The following is a 13,683-nucleotide window of genomic DNA, read 5'->3' as shown; positions in this document are numbered from 1 at the left end:
CGTTTTTTACACTTTCATCTGACAACATGCATGTTTCTGGGATTACATATTACTGTCTGGCTTTGTTTTTGCAAATCATACAGTACATTTAAGCAACTTGGCCACTCCCCCACAATTTCAAAGCTTCTGTCCTCCTCCTTCCGCTTTGTGATTTTACATCTTTAATCTTTTGTGGCTTTATTTCCCAATTGCTGCATGACCCTTCAGTGTCAATTTCCATGCACTTAAGTGCAAAGCTGAGACACTCAGACATTGGAAGAAATCCAATAAGAGACCATTAAGAGCCATTTTCATCCTGAGAATTTACAGCAATCCTAAACATGGAGAAAAGTTCCTCAGGAAACACAAAGAAAAGGAACTTGGGAAACAATTATAAAAAGCAATTTTCACATTTCTCGCGAGGGAGCTTCTCAAACAGGGTGAGTTTATATTTTAGTGCGGTAAGGTGTTTGTAGTCATTATTTTTATTTTCTGTCACTTATCCTATTTGAACAAAGTGAAATGAAAATGAATAATTATTCAAAATGTATAGTTATTATTTTTTGATTGAACCCAAATAAATTTCAGATAGTCTATTAGGCTTTTCATTACTTTTTTTTGTAGCTTTCTTGTTTTTGCTTTTATCTTGGCTGCACTTAAGGAATGGAGAAAATCATTTTCTTGGTTTGTATTAAGTGTTTCATCTCATGTGTTATGTAAAGTGCTTTGTTGCTTTGTTTTGCTGTTGCCAAAGCACAAAACTTGGAGTGCTAGCTAACACTAACTTGCTATTTTAGACTGTTGATATGGTGTGTTGACACCCATTTAACAAGTTAGAATGTCATTTGCTAATTCTAAATACAGCCACAGCAACACAAAGTTCTGAAATAATTTCTCCTGGTCTCATGTTGGTCTCTCAATGTTATCCAAAGTATTAACAGTTTTATATATCCCCCCCCCCCCACCAGCCATATCATCAATTGCACCCTGGAATGAACCCGGGGGGAAGTTACCGCCACCCCTCGGAGAACGGCCTCATCCTTTGCCAGTACTCAAACGGCGAGCTGGCTGCAGAAAATGCAGCCCTAAGAGAGCAGCTGGTGCTGCAGCACCACCGACATGATCATGAAAGGCAGCGGCTCCTGAGAGCCCTGAAGAAGCCGAACGAGTCCAACTCGGAAAACCTCATTGCCGTCATAAATGAACAATGGCAACAGTGGTGGGCGATCCGAGAGCAAGAGACCGCTGCCCAATTTCAAACTCAGTTGGCGGGCATGCAATTGTACATGGATGAAATGGCTGCTCATTTTTGCACTGAGTTTGAAAGTATGCACGAGCACAATGTGGAAACTGTTTGCTATTTTCAAAGCGAGATGCAGTACATGCATTGGCATATGGAGCAGGCCATATCGGAAAAGGATGACATCATTAAAAACCTGAAAAAAGAAAATTCCTCCCTCATGGCACAGAATAAAGAGATGTCCTCCCATCTTAGCAAATTCAAAGCGGAGAACACGGAGGCACGAGATACTCTCAAAGCTCTGGAGGATCAGTTGCAAGCTGAGCAGGAGGTGAAGATGAGCCCCACCATTGAGGAGCTCCTTGAACAAGTGGAAAAGCTAGATCTTTAAGACCCTCACAGTGCAGAAAGAGATTGAAATACACCAGTTTGGCTAATCGTGACAGAATTCCAGTAGAGTAGGACTGGCTGACCCCCCCAAAAAATTGAAACATGAATGAGAGTGTGTGCTGATTTTCTTTTGTTCGACAACCACTAAAGTCTATTTTCCAGCTGTCACAACTGTGTTTGTACTATGTTAAAATAAATGCTCATGTCAAGTTTGAAAATAAAAAGCCAACCACACACAACCCAGCTGATCCTGTGTTTATTCATTGCCATGCAGAAAAAGGGGTACCACCCAGTCAGGATAACTAACATAATTAATTTTTAATTTCTAAAATAATATTCAAAATATATTAGATTCTATAAAAGTTATTTTCTGATCAGAATTAATTTCAAAATTTATTTCCTACTTTGAGAGGTTTATTCGACGACATGGCTCCGCCCCACGCCTACGAAATATTTCCGCTTCCGGGTTCTTCGTCTTCGCCACAGAACTGTGGGAGGAAAGATGGCTGAGGCAGAACCCGACAGAAGAGCCCTAATGTCCGATCTATGCTCGGAATTCTTGAATTTCTCAGCTAAAGACACCGCGTCGGTAAGCGTCAATACCATCTGTCAGCTGTCGTGACTGTCAGCCTTTCCGCCGTTACGTCACTCTCAACCGATTGACCCACCTAATGTGTTGTTTGCGGGATTAATTTGCCGATCACTAGGTTACCGATTGCTAATGCTAATTTTAGCTTCTCGCTGTATACAACATCTGGATGTCAGGTGAAGCCTGTCAAAACAACACGTCAGTGTGTCAACCTCAACGTATAACAGAAACACAAACTGTCGATAGATCACTTGCGTCTAAACCGTTTCAAACAGCACGATTGTACGTATTTTAACTACTTTAACCACAGTGATTGTTTTTATAATCATCTTAATTTACATTTTATGTGTCTCTTGATGGTAACATGTCTTATTTGACTAATTCAACCCTGCTTACATGTTGGCAAATTTGTACACGTTATCACTTTCCAAATGTCATAAATCACAAGTAACCTTTGAGAAAGATAGAAAAAAATTAAACAATATGATGGAACTCGTGTCTAATGCACTGCAAAGGCCTTTCCAGGTCAAATCCCTGCTAATAAAGATTTTTTTTTTTATATGAGTCAGTTTAAATTGAGTGGATGTATGCCAACAATATAGTAGAAAGGAAGATCACCTGCAATGTTGCTTCCCAACTTCTTATCTAGTTAGTGGTTAGTCAAAAAAAGAAACAAAAAGTTGTTGTTGTTTTCATACTCATTGCAAGTGAGTAGTGTGACGTTGGTATTACGACAGCATATATGCTTTGCAATACAATATAATTTCCAAATGTTATGTTGTACGTACTGTTTGGACACAAAATTAGCACTTTCTAAAATCCTCTTGTTTTTTTCAGCGGTGGTTGGCAGAAGGAAATCTACAGGTGGAAATCTATCGCCACTTGGCAGAAAATGTCCCCAGAATCCTTTGCTTGGGCCCCAGTGGCTGCAGTAGTCGTGAGGAGCAGAGAGAGGAGCAGAGGGAAGAACTGGCATGTCAGCTGCTTCTCTTGGCTCCTTTGGAGTGGCTGCTTCTGGGCGAGGATCCAGCTGTAGGCCTCCCTCAACTGCAGGAAAACAATCAGCCGTCACCACTGTGCGGGCATGTCTTCAAGGTTGGAGAGCCCACCTATTCCTGCAGGTAAAATCCAGACAAGTCGTACCAGTTACGCTTTGAGGCAACAAACACACACACTAACTACAAGTTACGAATGTGCAAGCATTCTTGACGTGCCGCACAAGCTACACTTTTGCACACAGGTGACAATTCTGTTAACCAATCAAGGGAATGCACACCATCGAGGGTCGCACGCTAACATGTAGCGGTGGAAAAACTATGATTTTAACAATTATGATTTTGTGTGTGTTTACTTCAGGGACTGTGCAGCCGACCCCACCTGTGTTTTGTGCATGCAATGTTTCCTGGGCAGCGTTCATAAAGATCACCGATACAGAGTGAGTGGACAAGACTTGACAGAATAAGTACAGGATGCAAATATGTAAATATATCGACACTTTCCTGTTTGCCTAAACTGTTCAGGCGCTTGATAATTATCATGAGTCTGTCTTCCTGTCATCGGAGCACTAGTTAGTGTCAATATAGGTCAGGGACTTTTCTTGCGATAACCAACCCTGAAACCGACAGCAGCTTGTCATCTGGAGGTGACACACCCGACTGTATGTGTGTATTCAGATGACCACGTCCGGCGGCGGGGGCTTCTGTGACTGCGGGGACACTGAAGCCTGGAAGAAGGGTCCTTACTGCCAGAAACACACACCGACCACCAACAAAGACTCAGAGGAGGTGTGTCTAAGCTACCGTTTCCCCCCCAACTACGGAAGCTTTACATAAAATTATTTAAATTGACACGAGACCAATACCCGCAGGACCCTTCAGCCCAGCTTCCGGCTGACATGGTCGTCCGCAGTTACAACATTTTTTCCATCATCCTCAAATATGCTGTGGACATGCTTACTTGGACACAAGAAGATCAGCTTCCCGCAGGCCTTGAACCACCGTATGTAAACTGTTTTGAAATACAATCCTACAAAGTGCAGTGTCATTTTTACCCTTTGTGTTTTTTTTTTTTTTTGGTCCAGTGAAAGAGGAGACAACTACTACTGCATGTTATTCAATGACGAAGTCCACACCTATGAACAAGTGATCTACACCCTGCAGAAGGCTGTCAACTGCAGCCAGAAAGAAGCCGTCAGCTTTGCCACCACTGTGGACAGAGATGTCAGTATTGCTTTCCTTTCGCTTGCCTCGAACTTCCTGTTTTCCGGTAACACACCCTCGCAACTGAAATTAACTTTTAATTATAGGTTAGTATTACAGAGTAACTTAAATAATTGTGTGTACTGGTTATTCATGGAGATAAAAAGATCAGCGAGGCCATTTGGTGCTAAATTGGACTTTGTTCTTTTACAGGGCAGGAAGTCCGTTCGATATGGGGACTTTCAGTTTTGTGAACAAGCCAAGACTGTTATAGTGGTGGGTTTTTTATCCATTTGGCTTCTTATTTCTCCCCTGCAAATAGACCTCTTACGCTTGATTATTTGTCCTCAGAGGAACACCAGCCGCCAGTCGAAGCCTCTCAGAGTTGAGGTGATGCACTCATCTGTTGTTGCCCATCAGTGTTTTGCTCTGAAAGCTCTGAGCTGGTTGGGACAAATTATTCAATACTCAGGTATGTTTTCATTTGAACTGCGTCTTTACACTTGTTGGAAGTCAATATATTTATTGCTTTGTGTCCTTCTTTCAGATGGCTTGAGGAGGATATTGTGTCAGGTGGGACTTGAGGAAGGTCCAGAAGGAGAAAACTCGTCACTGGTTGACCGCTTGATGCTCAACGACTCCAAGATGTGGAAAGGTGTTGTTTTATTTTCCATAGCGATATTGAACAATTTCTCATTTTGGTAACTGTTGTTTTTCCACCCACTGTGAAGGAGCAAGGAACATCTACCACCAGCTGTTGATGAACAGCCTCCTAATGGATTTAAAGTACAAGAAGGTCTTTGCTATCCAGTTTGCCAAGAACTACAGACGTCTCCAGACAGATTTCATGGAAGATGACCACGAGAGGGTTGTGTCAGTGACCTCACTGTCTGTACAGCTCTTCACCGTGCCAACAATGGTGAGTTCTCCTTTTTTGCCAGCACACCCCTATTGCCTCATCAGGCCAAGTATGTTCTCATATGTCAAGAAAAGGTCAAAGGGTGAAAAGTTGCGTAATGTATCCCTGTGATTTATTTCAGGCTCGGATGTTGATGGTGAAGGAGAACCTGATGACGACCATCATCAGGACGTTTGTCGATCATCTCCGTCACAGAGATCTGCAGGGACGCTTTCAATTCGACCGCTACACCGCCCAGCAGGCCTTCAAGTTTGGACGAGTCCAGAGCCTCATCGGAGACCTCAAGTAGTCAACTCAATAATATATGCCATTGACTGTATGTGATAAAAATGGATGACTAGATGATTATCTGTCAAAAGATGCATACAACAAATACTTGTTGATTATTTAGACACCATTAGACCAGCGACGCACCAAACTGCAACCATTTTGCGTGTGTCCAGGTATGTCTTAATCAGTCGACCCTCCGAATGGAGCGATGAGCTCAGAGAGAAGTTTCTCGAAGGTTTGGACGCTTTTCTGGAGCTCCTTAAGTGTATGCAGGTAAGCACAAGTATGCAGACACATGCACAGAATACAGAACTTTATAGATAATCTCCGTCTTTCAGGGCATGGACCCGGTGGTTCGGCAAGTTGGGCAACACATCGAGATGGAACCCGAGTGGGAGGCGGCATTCACCCTACAGATGAAATTAACGCATATCATATCCATGATCCAGGAGTGGTGCTCCACTGATGTGAGACATTTGAATATTTTTTGTCTTGTCACCACAATGTGAAAATATTGATCTTTCTTTCCTTATCATGCGCCAGGAGCGTGTGCTGATCGAAGCCTACAGGAAGTGTTTGGGTGCAGTCAGCCAGTGCCACAGTGGCCTTCCAGATGGAGAACAGCCAATAAGCTTAAGTCTGGCTGGTCACTGCGTGGAGACATTTATGTACCAGGTGTCTCAAGACAAAGTGTCCATCCACCTGCCTGTCTGCAGACTACTTGCAGGTAAACAAATGTGAATTTTTTGTCCTTCAATATAAGATTGTGGTTCTGATGCACCATTCTTCCCTAGGTCTCCATGTTCTGCTCAGCAGAACAGATGTTGCAGCTCGCCTACCTGAACAGCTCCCATTGGTTGGTAACAATTTTTGTGTGCGTTACCATTGCATATGTGAGCATTTTTTTAGATAGAGGCCGAAACTTCCTTTTTTTTTAACTTGATTTCGCTGTTGGTTGTCTTCTTGCCCGCAGGGGGAACTCAGCCCTCCGCTTCTGATTGAACTCCCACTGCGATGCCTGGTGCTCTGTGCTCAAGTACTCGCTGGGATGTGGAGAAGGAACGGCTTCTCGCTAATAAACCAGGTCAGCTGAAATTATGTCTTCAGTATTGGTTTGACTGTTGACGTGAACCCGGTGACGAGAAAATGCAACATGTAGAATGTAATGTCTATTTTTTTGTTTCAGATTTATTATTACCACAATGTTAAGTGCAGAGTGGAGATGTTCGACAAAGATATTATTATGCTTCAGGTACGAACCAAATCTAATGATTCCACTGACAGATGCAGAATTTTTTTGTAATTTCTTAGTCGCTGTCTCTTTTCACAGGTCGGTGCCTCAATGATGGATCCAAACCACTTCCTGATGATCGTTCTTAGCCGTTTTGAACTTTTCCACATTTTTAGGTTCGCAGACTGCCGAAAGAGATATAAACCGACCAATAAGGTTAGTTTTGGATTCGGACGCTCTATTTTGCTTGTTTTCGCCTTGCTTATTCCCCCCCTACCCTTTTTACCCAGGATTTGGTCCAGCAGAACAATACCTTGATTGAAGAGATGCTACACTTAATCATCACTGTGATTGGTACGTTTTTCTTTAATCCCCCCCCCCCTTTATTTTATTCATGTTTGCAACTCAGAAGAGCAATTGAAAATTTGGTGATTTGTGTTGGTCAGGTGAACGTTACGTGGCAGGCGTGGGCCAGGTGGAGCCATTTGATGAGGTTCGAAGAGAGATCATCCACCAGTTGTCAATCAAACCTATGGCTCATAGTGAGCTGGTGAAGGCTCTTCCAGAGAATGTAAGTCACTTGCAAGCTAAAGTTGTCATCGCACCATTCTCCATATTGGATCTTGATGAAGTTTGCTGCTTGTTCTTCAGGGAAACAAGGAGACTGGTCTAGAGCGCGTCATTGACAGCGTCGCTTCGTTCAAGTTAGTGTGTTCATTTGATTTCATTTTCAATGCAACCAAAGAAGATTAAAATACGCGACAGTGTTTCAAAATCATCTCGATTTAACAGGAAGCCAGGTGTGACAGGGCGTGGTCTTTATGAACTGCGGCCCGAGTGGAACAAGCACTTCAACCTTTACTTCTACCACTACAGCAGAGCCGACCAGTCCAAGGTAAACAAATACTTACCGTTATTGTCGATTTTAGTTTTTGGTTGTGTATCATGCATATTATGTGTGCAGGCAGAAGAGGCTCAGAGGAAGCAGAGGAGACAGAGTGGAGAGGACCCAGGTGAAAACTAGCAGGGATTAAACTTGTTTTGGTGTCTCACAGACGGACCATATAGACTAAATCTAATAGACAAACCCTTCAAATAAAAGTACTAATGTGTATTTGTGTTCCACACAGCCCTTGCCCCACCAGTCCCTCCATCGCTTTGCCCCCTCTTCGCTAGCCTGGTGAACCTTCTGCAGTGTGATGTGCTGGTGGCTGTGGAGGGGGCTGTGCTGCAATGGGCGATGGAGGCACGAGGAGGAGGCTGGACAGAGTCCATGCTGCAGAGGGTGAGACGCCACTGTGATACATTTAAGCAGAAAACAGGGAATGTATCGTATGGGTTTCAGGGATCGTCAATAAACATCTCAACCTAAGGAACTAAAGATGTTTTGTGTGGCTACTTTATAGGTGCTGCATTTGGTAGGCATGGCTCTGCTGGAAGAGCAGCAACAGCTGGAAAATAGTAACGGCGAGGATGACGTCACCTTCATATATACCGCCAAAATCACACGTCAGTGCAGATAACCGTAGCAACATATTGATTTCTTATTTGCGTGTATGAAATGTAACTTGTTTATTTGCAGGTCCAGGCGATGCTCCTAGTAATTCAGGAAGTGTTCTTGCTTTATTGGAGAGTCTACAGAATGCTCCTCATCTAGAGGTCCATAAAGACATGATCACCTGGATTCTAAAGGTACAATAATTGAGCTTGATCATCAATACGTTCCACCCGGACCCACCTTGCTATCTTTTTCCTCGACACACTTGTTTAAAATTTGTGTACAGATGGTGGCGAACATCAAAACCATTAGAGAACGTTCCTCTTCAGCCTCCACTGTTACCATCAGCCAAGGACATGGACCGGAAGAGGTCAAGCTCAAACTGCTTTTATAGTTTAAAATACATTTGATAATTGATGGGCGTGTTTTCTGTCTTCCTGCAGACGATACGGGACAAAGACAAGGCCGAGCGGAAGAGGAAAGCTGAGATGGCTCGGCTACGGAGGGAAAAAATCATGGCTCAGATGTCGGAGATGCAGAAACACTTCATCAATGAGAACAAAGAACTTTTCCAGCAAAGTATGGAAGAGCTTGAGGCGTCCACGTCTGCCGGTGCAGACCACAGGTACTCTAATGAAGCTTCAAATGTGCTTCATAAAGCAGCTGCTGTATTTTTTGAGTCCTCTAGATGGCAACATTAGGCTCAAACCCCTTTAATAAACCAACAGTGCCATCAAGAAGAGTCAAAAAATACATCATGAACTTAATTTTGCCATCACTAGATGGTACTGTTGGCTAAATATAAATTCCATCACCTCTCACTTTTTGCAGTCCCTCCAGTTCGGAGGCATTCTGCATCTCTCAGGTCTGCGTTGGCCCCACAAGGGTGGCAAGAGGAACCGAGCGGCGTCAGCTTGTCACCTGCATCTTGTGTCAGGAGGAGCAGGAGGTCAAATGTCACGGCCGAGCAATGGTGTTGGCCGCTTTTGTCCAGCGCTCCACCGTTTTAGCCAAGAAACGCTACTGCGCTTTGCCCAATGCAGGTGCAATTAACTGCCGTATTTTCATTTAGACATAAGCATACTCAATCAGTATTTCTTAATTGTTTTTTCTTTTTTTTTTTTTTTTTTTTTAGAACAACATGACCCTTTGTTCATTCATCCTGACCTTTCAATGGGTATTCACACTACCAGCTGTGGACACATCATGCATGCCACCTGCTGGCAGAGGTGATGGACACAGTCCTTTTGCAAATATTGAACATCGAGTCCAGGTTCAATTGTGGGAAAGATTCTCCTTGACAGTCCTTTTTTGCTTTCAGGTACTTTGAAGCGGTGCAGTTGAAAGAGCAGAGACGGCAGCAGCGTTTGCGAGGGCACACCAGCTATGACGTGGAGAACGGAGAGTTCCTTTGTCCTCTGTGCGAGTGCCTTAGCAACACCGTCATCCCTCTGCTGCCACATACACAAACACCTGACCGAAGGTGTGTGTACGCACGTTGCATGATAATTACGTAATGTGTATTTTCACAGTCTGATTAATGGTCATGAGAAGTTAGAACAATATCGATCATACTCTTCCATTTGTCTTTTAAGTGTCGATCACCCCAATATGGCCGTTTGGCTAAAGACCACCAAAGAGGAGATTGCCGCTCTTCACCATGCCCATCAAAACCCTTCAAGAGGTCAGTCCTACGTCATGTGCAGTCGATTGGACGTGCATTTACGTCTGTATGGGTTTTCTTTCTCAGACGCAGGAGAAGAAGTGGCACCTCCAGTACCCGAAGGATTCAGGATTGATTTCACTCCACTGTGAGTCAGTCATTTATCTCCGTTATTGAATCGGCAGCTGCTAATGTCATTCCTTCTCTCCGTCAGAAACCCCTTCTCCAGCAGCATCATCGAGATGATCACCACGTTTAGTATGTCAACCTACAAGGTGGGACTAAAAGCCAACCCGAACGAGCAGGACCACAGAGTCCCTGTGTTGAGTTGGTCCACTTGCGCCTACACCATCCAAGCGATTGGTACACACGCACACACTCACTAAATCAGTTCCAATGTGCACAACGTCATCCCAACTATGCTTCTGCTTCCAGAGCGTCTCCTGATGGATGAAGAGAAGCCTTTATTTGGAAGTTTACCCTGCAGACAGGTAATGGTATCTCCAAACAGACCATTTTTTAGGTCTTTTCTATTGAGCTACGCTGAGTTTATTATTCTGGGATATGCCAAGTGTGAATTAATATATTCCTTTTAGACCATGTTTTGTGAGTCATTGACATCGTAGCGTACTGTTACAGGATGACTGCTTAAGCTCCATCACCAGGTTCAGTTGGGCTTGCTGGACGTCGGCTTCATTGCATGCAGTCCACAAACACTTCATCAGACTGTTTGCAGGTAGACATTTTAATGTTACTCGCAGAAATCAAAGTATCAAGTGACATCGTTTTGAATGTCTATTTGTCTCTTTTGTAGCTCTCATTCCAGACCCTCAGGTTGAAAACACTCCATGCATCTTGGATATTGACATGTTCCACCTTTTGGTGAGTTAGTTATTCCCCTTTGATATTCCAGAACATCTTGAAATATGTTCTTCTGTATGACAAGTCTTAAAAGAATCTGACATTTAAAAAAAAATTGCAAACACTCTGAAAGTACAATTGATTGTTTGGTTACTTCCTGATCCAAATCAATATCCTTTGCAGGTTTACAGCGTTTTGTCCTACACGTCCGTTCACAGTCTGGACCAGTCAGGACGACATGCCATCGACTCTGCTCATGTCCACCTCCTTCACTTAATCACTGTTGCTCACCTGGTTCAAGTTCTGCTCACTTCCAACACGGGTACTCGCAAAACAATTTTTTTAATCTTGTTTTATTTTTACATATCCATATTTACCTGGTGGTCTGTTTGCAGAGGAGTTGTGTATGGAGCAGGACGGCACGGGGTCAGAGGAGGAGGAGCTCACGTGTCAGCTATATAACACACTCAAGAAACACCTGGGCAGGTGAGGTCAAGTCACAGCTGATATTTGGCAGCTCTAAATGTCACTCTGTGTCTCTAGTCTTTTACCCGACGTAGCTCCCTGGCAGCTGTGGCGTTGTGTGAAAGCTGGCGTCTCACCGTTCCTGCGATGCGCCGCTCTCTTCTTTCATCACCTAAACTCGACAGCGCCACCGACTGACCTTCTGGGTAATAACTTCATGACTTGTGTGTGGCGGTTCTTTGAAAATGGCTCATTGGTAGCGTGCTGACTTGTTGCCGGCGAATCAGAGTGGAACTTTAGCACAAACAAGCAGTGACATCATATGTACTGTGTGTTGTAGGTACAGGGCCTGGCCAATGGGAGGCGCTGTGTAGCTACCTCAGTCTGCCTTCCAACCTGCTGCAGCTCTACCAGAGCCAACAAACGCTGCTCGAGCCACTCATACACAGGTAGATATTTTTTTGAATAAAACAACTTCAGCCCCCACCTTTTTTTTCTTCTTTTTTTACCCCCCTAAACCTTCAAACTAAGTCATACACACAATATTGATTTTAATCTGTATGTTTGTGTGCACGCAGTTGGTGTTGCCAGGCATCGGTCAGACAGACGTTGCAAGGGGGCGGCGTTATCAGCTTCCCGCGAGAGTCAAATCGACTCATCGACCTGCCCGAAGATTACAGCGTCCTGATTAACCAGGCGTCGAGCTTTACGTCAGTACACAGGCTGTCCATATTCATTGATGCGAATATCTAAGTAACGTCCTCTTGTGCATTGTCCAAATGGTTCAGGTGCCCTCGGTCAGGGGGAGACAAGTCACGTGCTCCCACTCTATGTCTGGTGTGCGGCGCCATGCTGTGCTCGCAGAGTTATTGCTGTCAAACCGAAGTGGACGGTGAGGATGTCGGCGCCTGCACTGCCCACACCTTCACCTGTGGGGCAGGCCTCGGGCTCTTCCTCAGGTAATGACTCTTGACCTTTTGGCCTAAATTGAGCACAATATAACGGCAGCTTTTTGTCTTTTCAGGGTTCGAGAGAGTCAGGTCTTGTTTGTGGCAGGTAAAACAAAGGGATGCTTCTATCCTCCCCCGTACCTGGACGACTACGGGGAGACAGATCAGGGTCTCAAGTAAGCACTTTTATGTTCTTTTGGAAAGCACTGAGCTAAAAAAAAAACAGTTGTGAAAACTCAGTTATAACACTATCCAATTTAATTTCCTTACGATTTTTGTGCCGATCTGTTACAGACGGGGAAACCCACTCCATCTCTGCATCGAGCGTTACAGGAAGATTGAGCGTCTGTGGCGTCAGCACGGTATCGCCGAGGTCATAGGTCACGCTCAAGAGGCCAATCAGACGCTGGTGGCCATCGACTGGCAACACCTGTGATGTTGAGTCAAAACCAGGTGATTGGATAGCAGATTTTTTTTTTTATTATTATTATAATGTCCACCCGCTTTGTGGCCGGTCAGCTTTCTGCCGCTCAGCATTCACTTAAATTCAGATTTCAGGGATTTTTTTTGTCCCCACCTATCAACGAGGCAAAAAAGTGTCAGCAAAAAAAGAAATATCTCACACATTGACCTGTGATGGTTTTTGGTCTGTATTTGATTGGCTCTCAGATTGATCAATGGTGATGACGTCTGACTTTAAAAGCCTTTAAATCTCAGACTGAAAATGTGAACAAACTAGTAGCAGCACATTCATGTTTAGTTTTTTCCAGACTGAGTTGAGAGAGGCGCTATGAGTCACTTTTACAACATATCAAGTCGCATATCAGATTTTTCTTATTTCTTATTTCTGATGCTCATGATGCACTTTTTATGAGGTTTTGTTTTTGGTGTGCTTGCTTGCTGAGAGAATTGTGTGGTGTGACCTCTTAACAGTGCTGAATGCTTCATTTTTTTTTTCAAGGCTTTTGAGATTTTCCATTGGAGGTTTTTTTTAAGAGAAAAACAGAGTTTGATTTATTTTCCTCTCATCTATTGTGAAATAGCAAATTTGAGATGGAATGTGACAAGATTATTTTTGGGGCTAATTTCTTTGCATCTGCACAGCATGCTGCCTGCCTAGTCAGCAGGGCTTCATTATTGAAATATGACTTGTCAATATGTGAATTCTTGTATAAATTAGTATATTATGTACAAAATTGTATAAGAATAGCTAACAATAAAAAAAGTTGAAAGCAGACAAGGTTGTAGGTACTATTATGAGTTCATGAGATTATTTGTGTATTTAAAGCTACTTAAATGCTAGGGCTGAATGATGTCCTAACACTGTTTGTCCACTAAGTGGCGCTGTGACTTCATTTACAAAAGACAACTACAGCCACAACTGCATTCCAGGAGGTAAGTGAAATTAAGTGACTCCATTTATTTTAGTT

General features: G+C 43.5%; 2 protein-coding genes across 3 annotated transcripts; both read left to right on the top strand.

Moving 5' to 3' along the window:
• Window positions 1-171: 171 nt before the first annotated feature.
• LOC148380740 (uncharacterized) lies at window positions 172-1,848 on the top strand. The gene is made up of 2 exons (XM_088363757.1): window positions 172-419; window positions 948-1,848. The coding sequence occupies exons 1-2, from the start codon at window positions 321-323 to the stop codon at window positions 1,608-1,610; spliced, it is 762 nt and encodes a 253-aa protein (XP_088219883.1). The 5' UTR covers window positions 172-320; the 3' UTR covers window positions 1,611-1,848.
• A 207-nt stretch (window positions 1,849-2,055) lies between these two features.
• ubr2 (ubiquitin protein ligase E3 component n-recognin 2) lies at window positions 2,056-13,484 on the top strand. Of its 2 annotated transcripts, none has more exons than XM_088363756.1 (45): window positions 2,056-2,198; window positions 3,036-3,319; window positions 3,555-3,633; window positions 3,872-3,982; window positions 4,066-4,196; window positions 4,279-4,417; window positions 4,610-4,672; window positions 4,748-4,868; window positions 4,944-5,051; window positions 5,128-5,315; window positions 5,437-5,600; window positions 5,759-5,858; window positions 5,924-6,052; window positions 6,129-6,312; window positions 6,380-6,441; window positions 6,559-6,669; window positions 6,772-6,837; window positions 6,916-7,032; window positions 7,107-7,170; window positions 7,263-7,387; window positions 7,468-7,520; window positions 7,609-7,711; window positions 7,781-7,829; window positions 7,947-8,101; window positions 8,223-8,325; window positions 8,399-8,508; window positions 8,601-8,684; window positions 8,758-8,939; window positions 9,146-9,357; window positions 9,450-9,543; window positions 9,636-9,797; window positions 9,910-9,998; window positions 10,065-10,125; window positions 10,192-10,340; window positions 10,413-10,468; window positions 10,617-10,713; window positions 10,792-10,859; window positions 11,022-11,160; window positions 11,234-11,324; window positions 11,382-11,509; window positions 11,644-11,752; window positions 11,882-12,013; window positions 12,092-12,262; window positions 12,328-12,429; window positions 12,548-13,484. In XM_088363756.1, exons 1-45 carry the CDS (start codon window positions 2,112-2,114, stop codon window positions 12,687-12,689), a joined length of 5,274 nt encoding a protein of 1,757 aa, XP_088219882.1. In that variant the 5' UTR covers window positions 2,056-2,111; the 3' UTR covers window positions 12,690-13,484. The 2 variants fall into 2 exon arrangements, with proteins under 2 accessions (XP_088219882.1, XP_088219881.1); XM_088363755.1 differs by having other exon boundaries at window positions 6,380-6,459.
• The last annotated feature ends 199 nt before the right edge of the window (window positions 13,485-13,683 follow it).

Source organism: Syngnathus floridae, chromosome 20 (assembly GCF_059516105.1).
Source record: "Syngnathus floridae isolate MCC-2025c chromosome 20, RoL_Sflo_1.0, whole genome shotgun sequence".
Taxonomy (NCBI): Eukaryota; Metazoa; Chordata; class Actinopteri; order Syngnathiformes; family Syngnathidae; genus Syngnathus; species Syngnathus floridae.
This window is presented reverse-complemented; position numbering and strand designations above follow the sequence as displayed.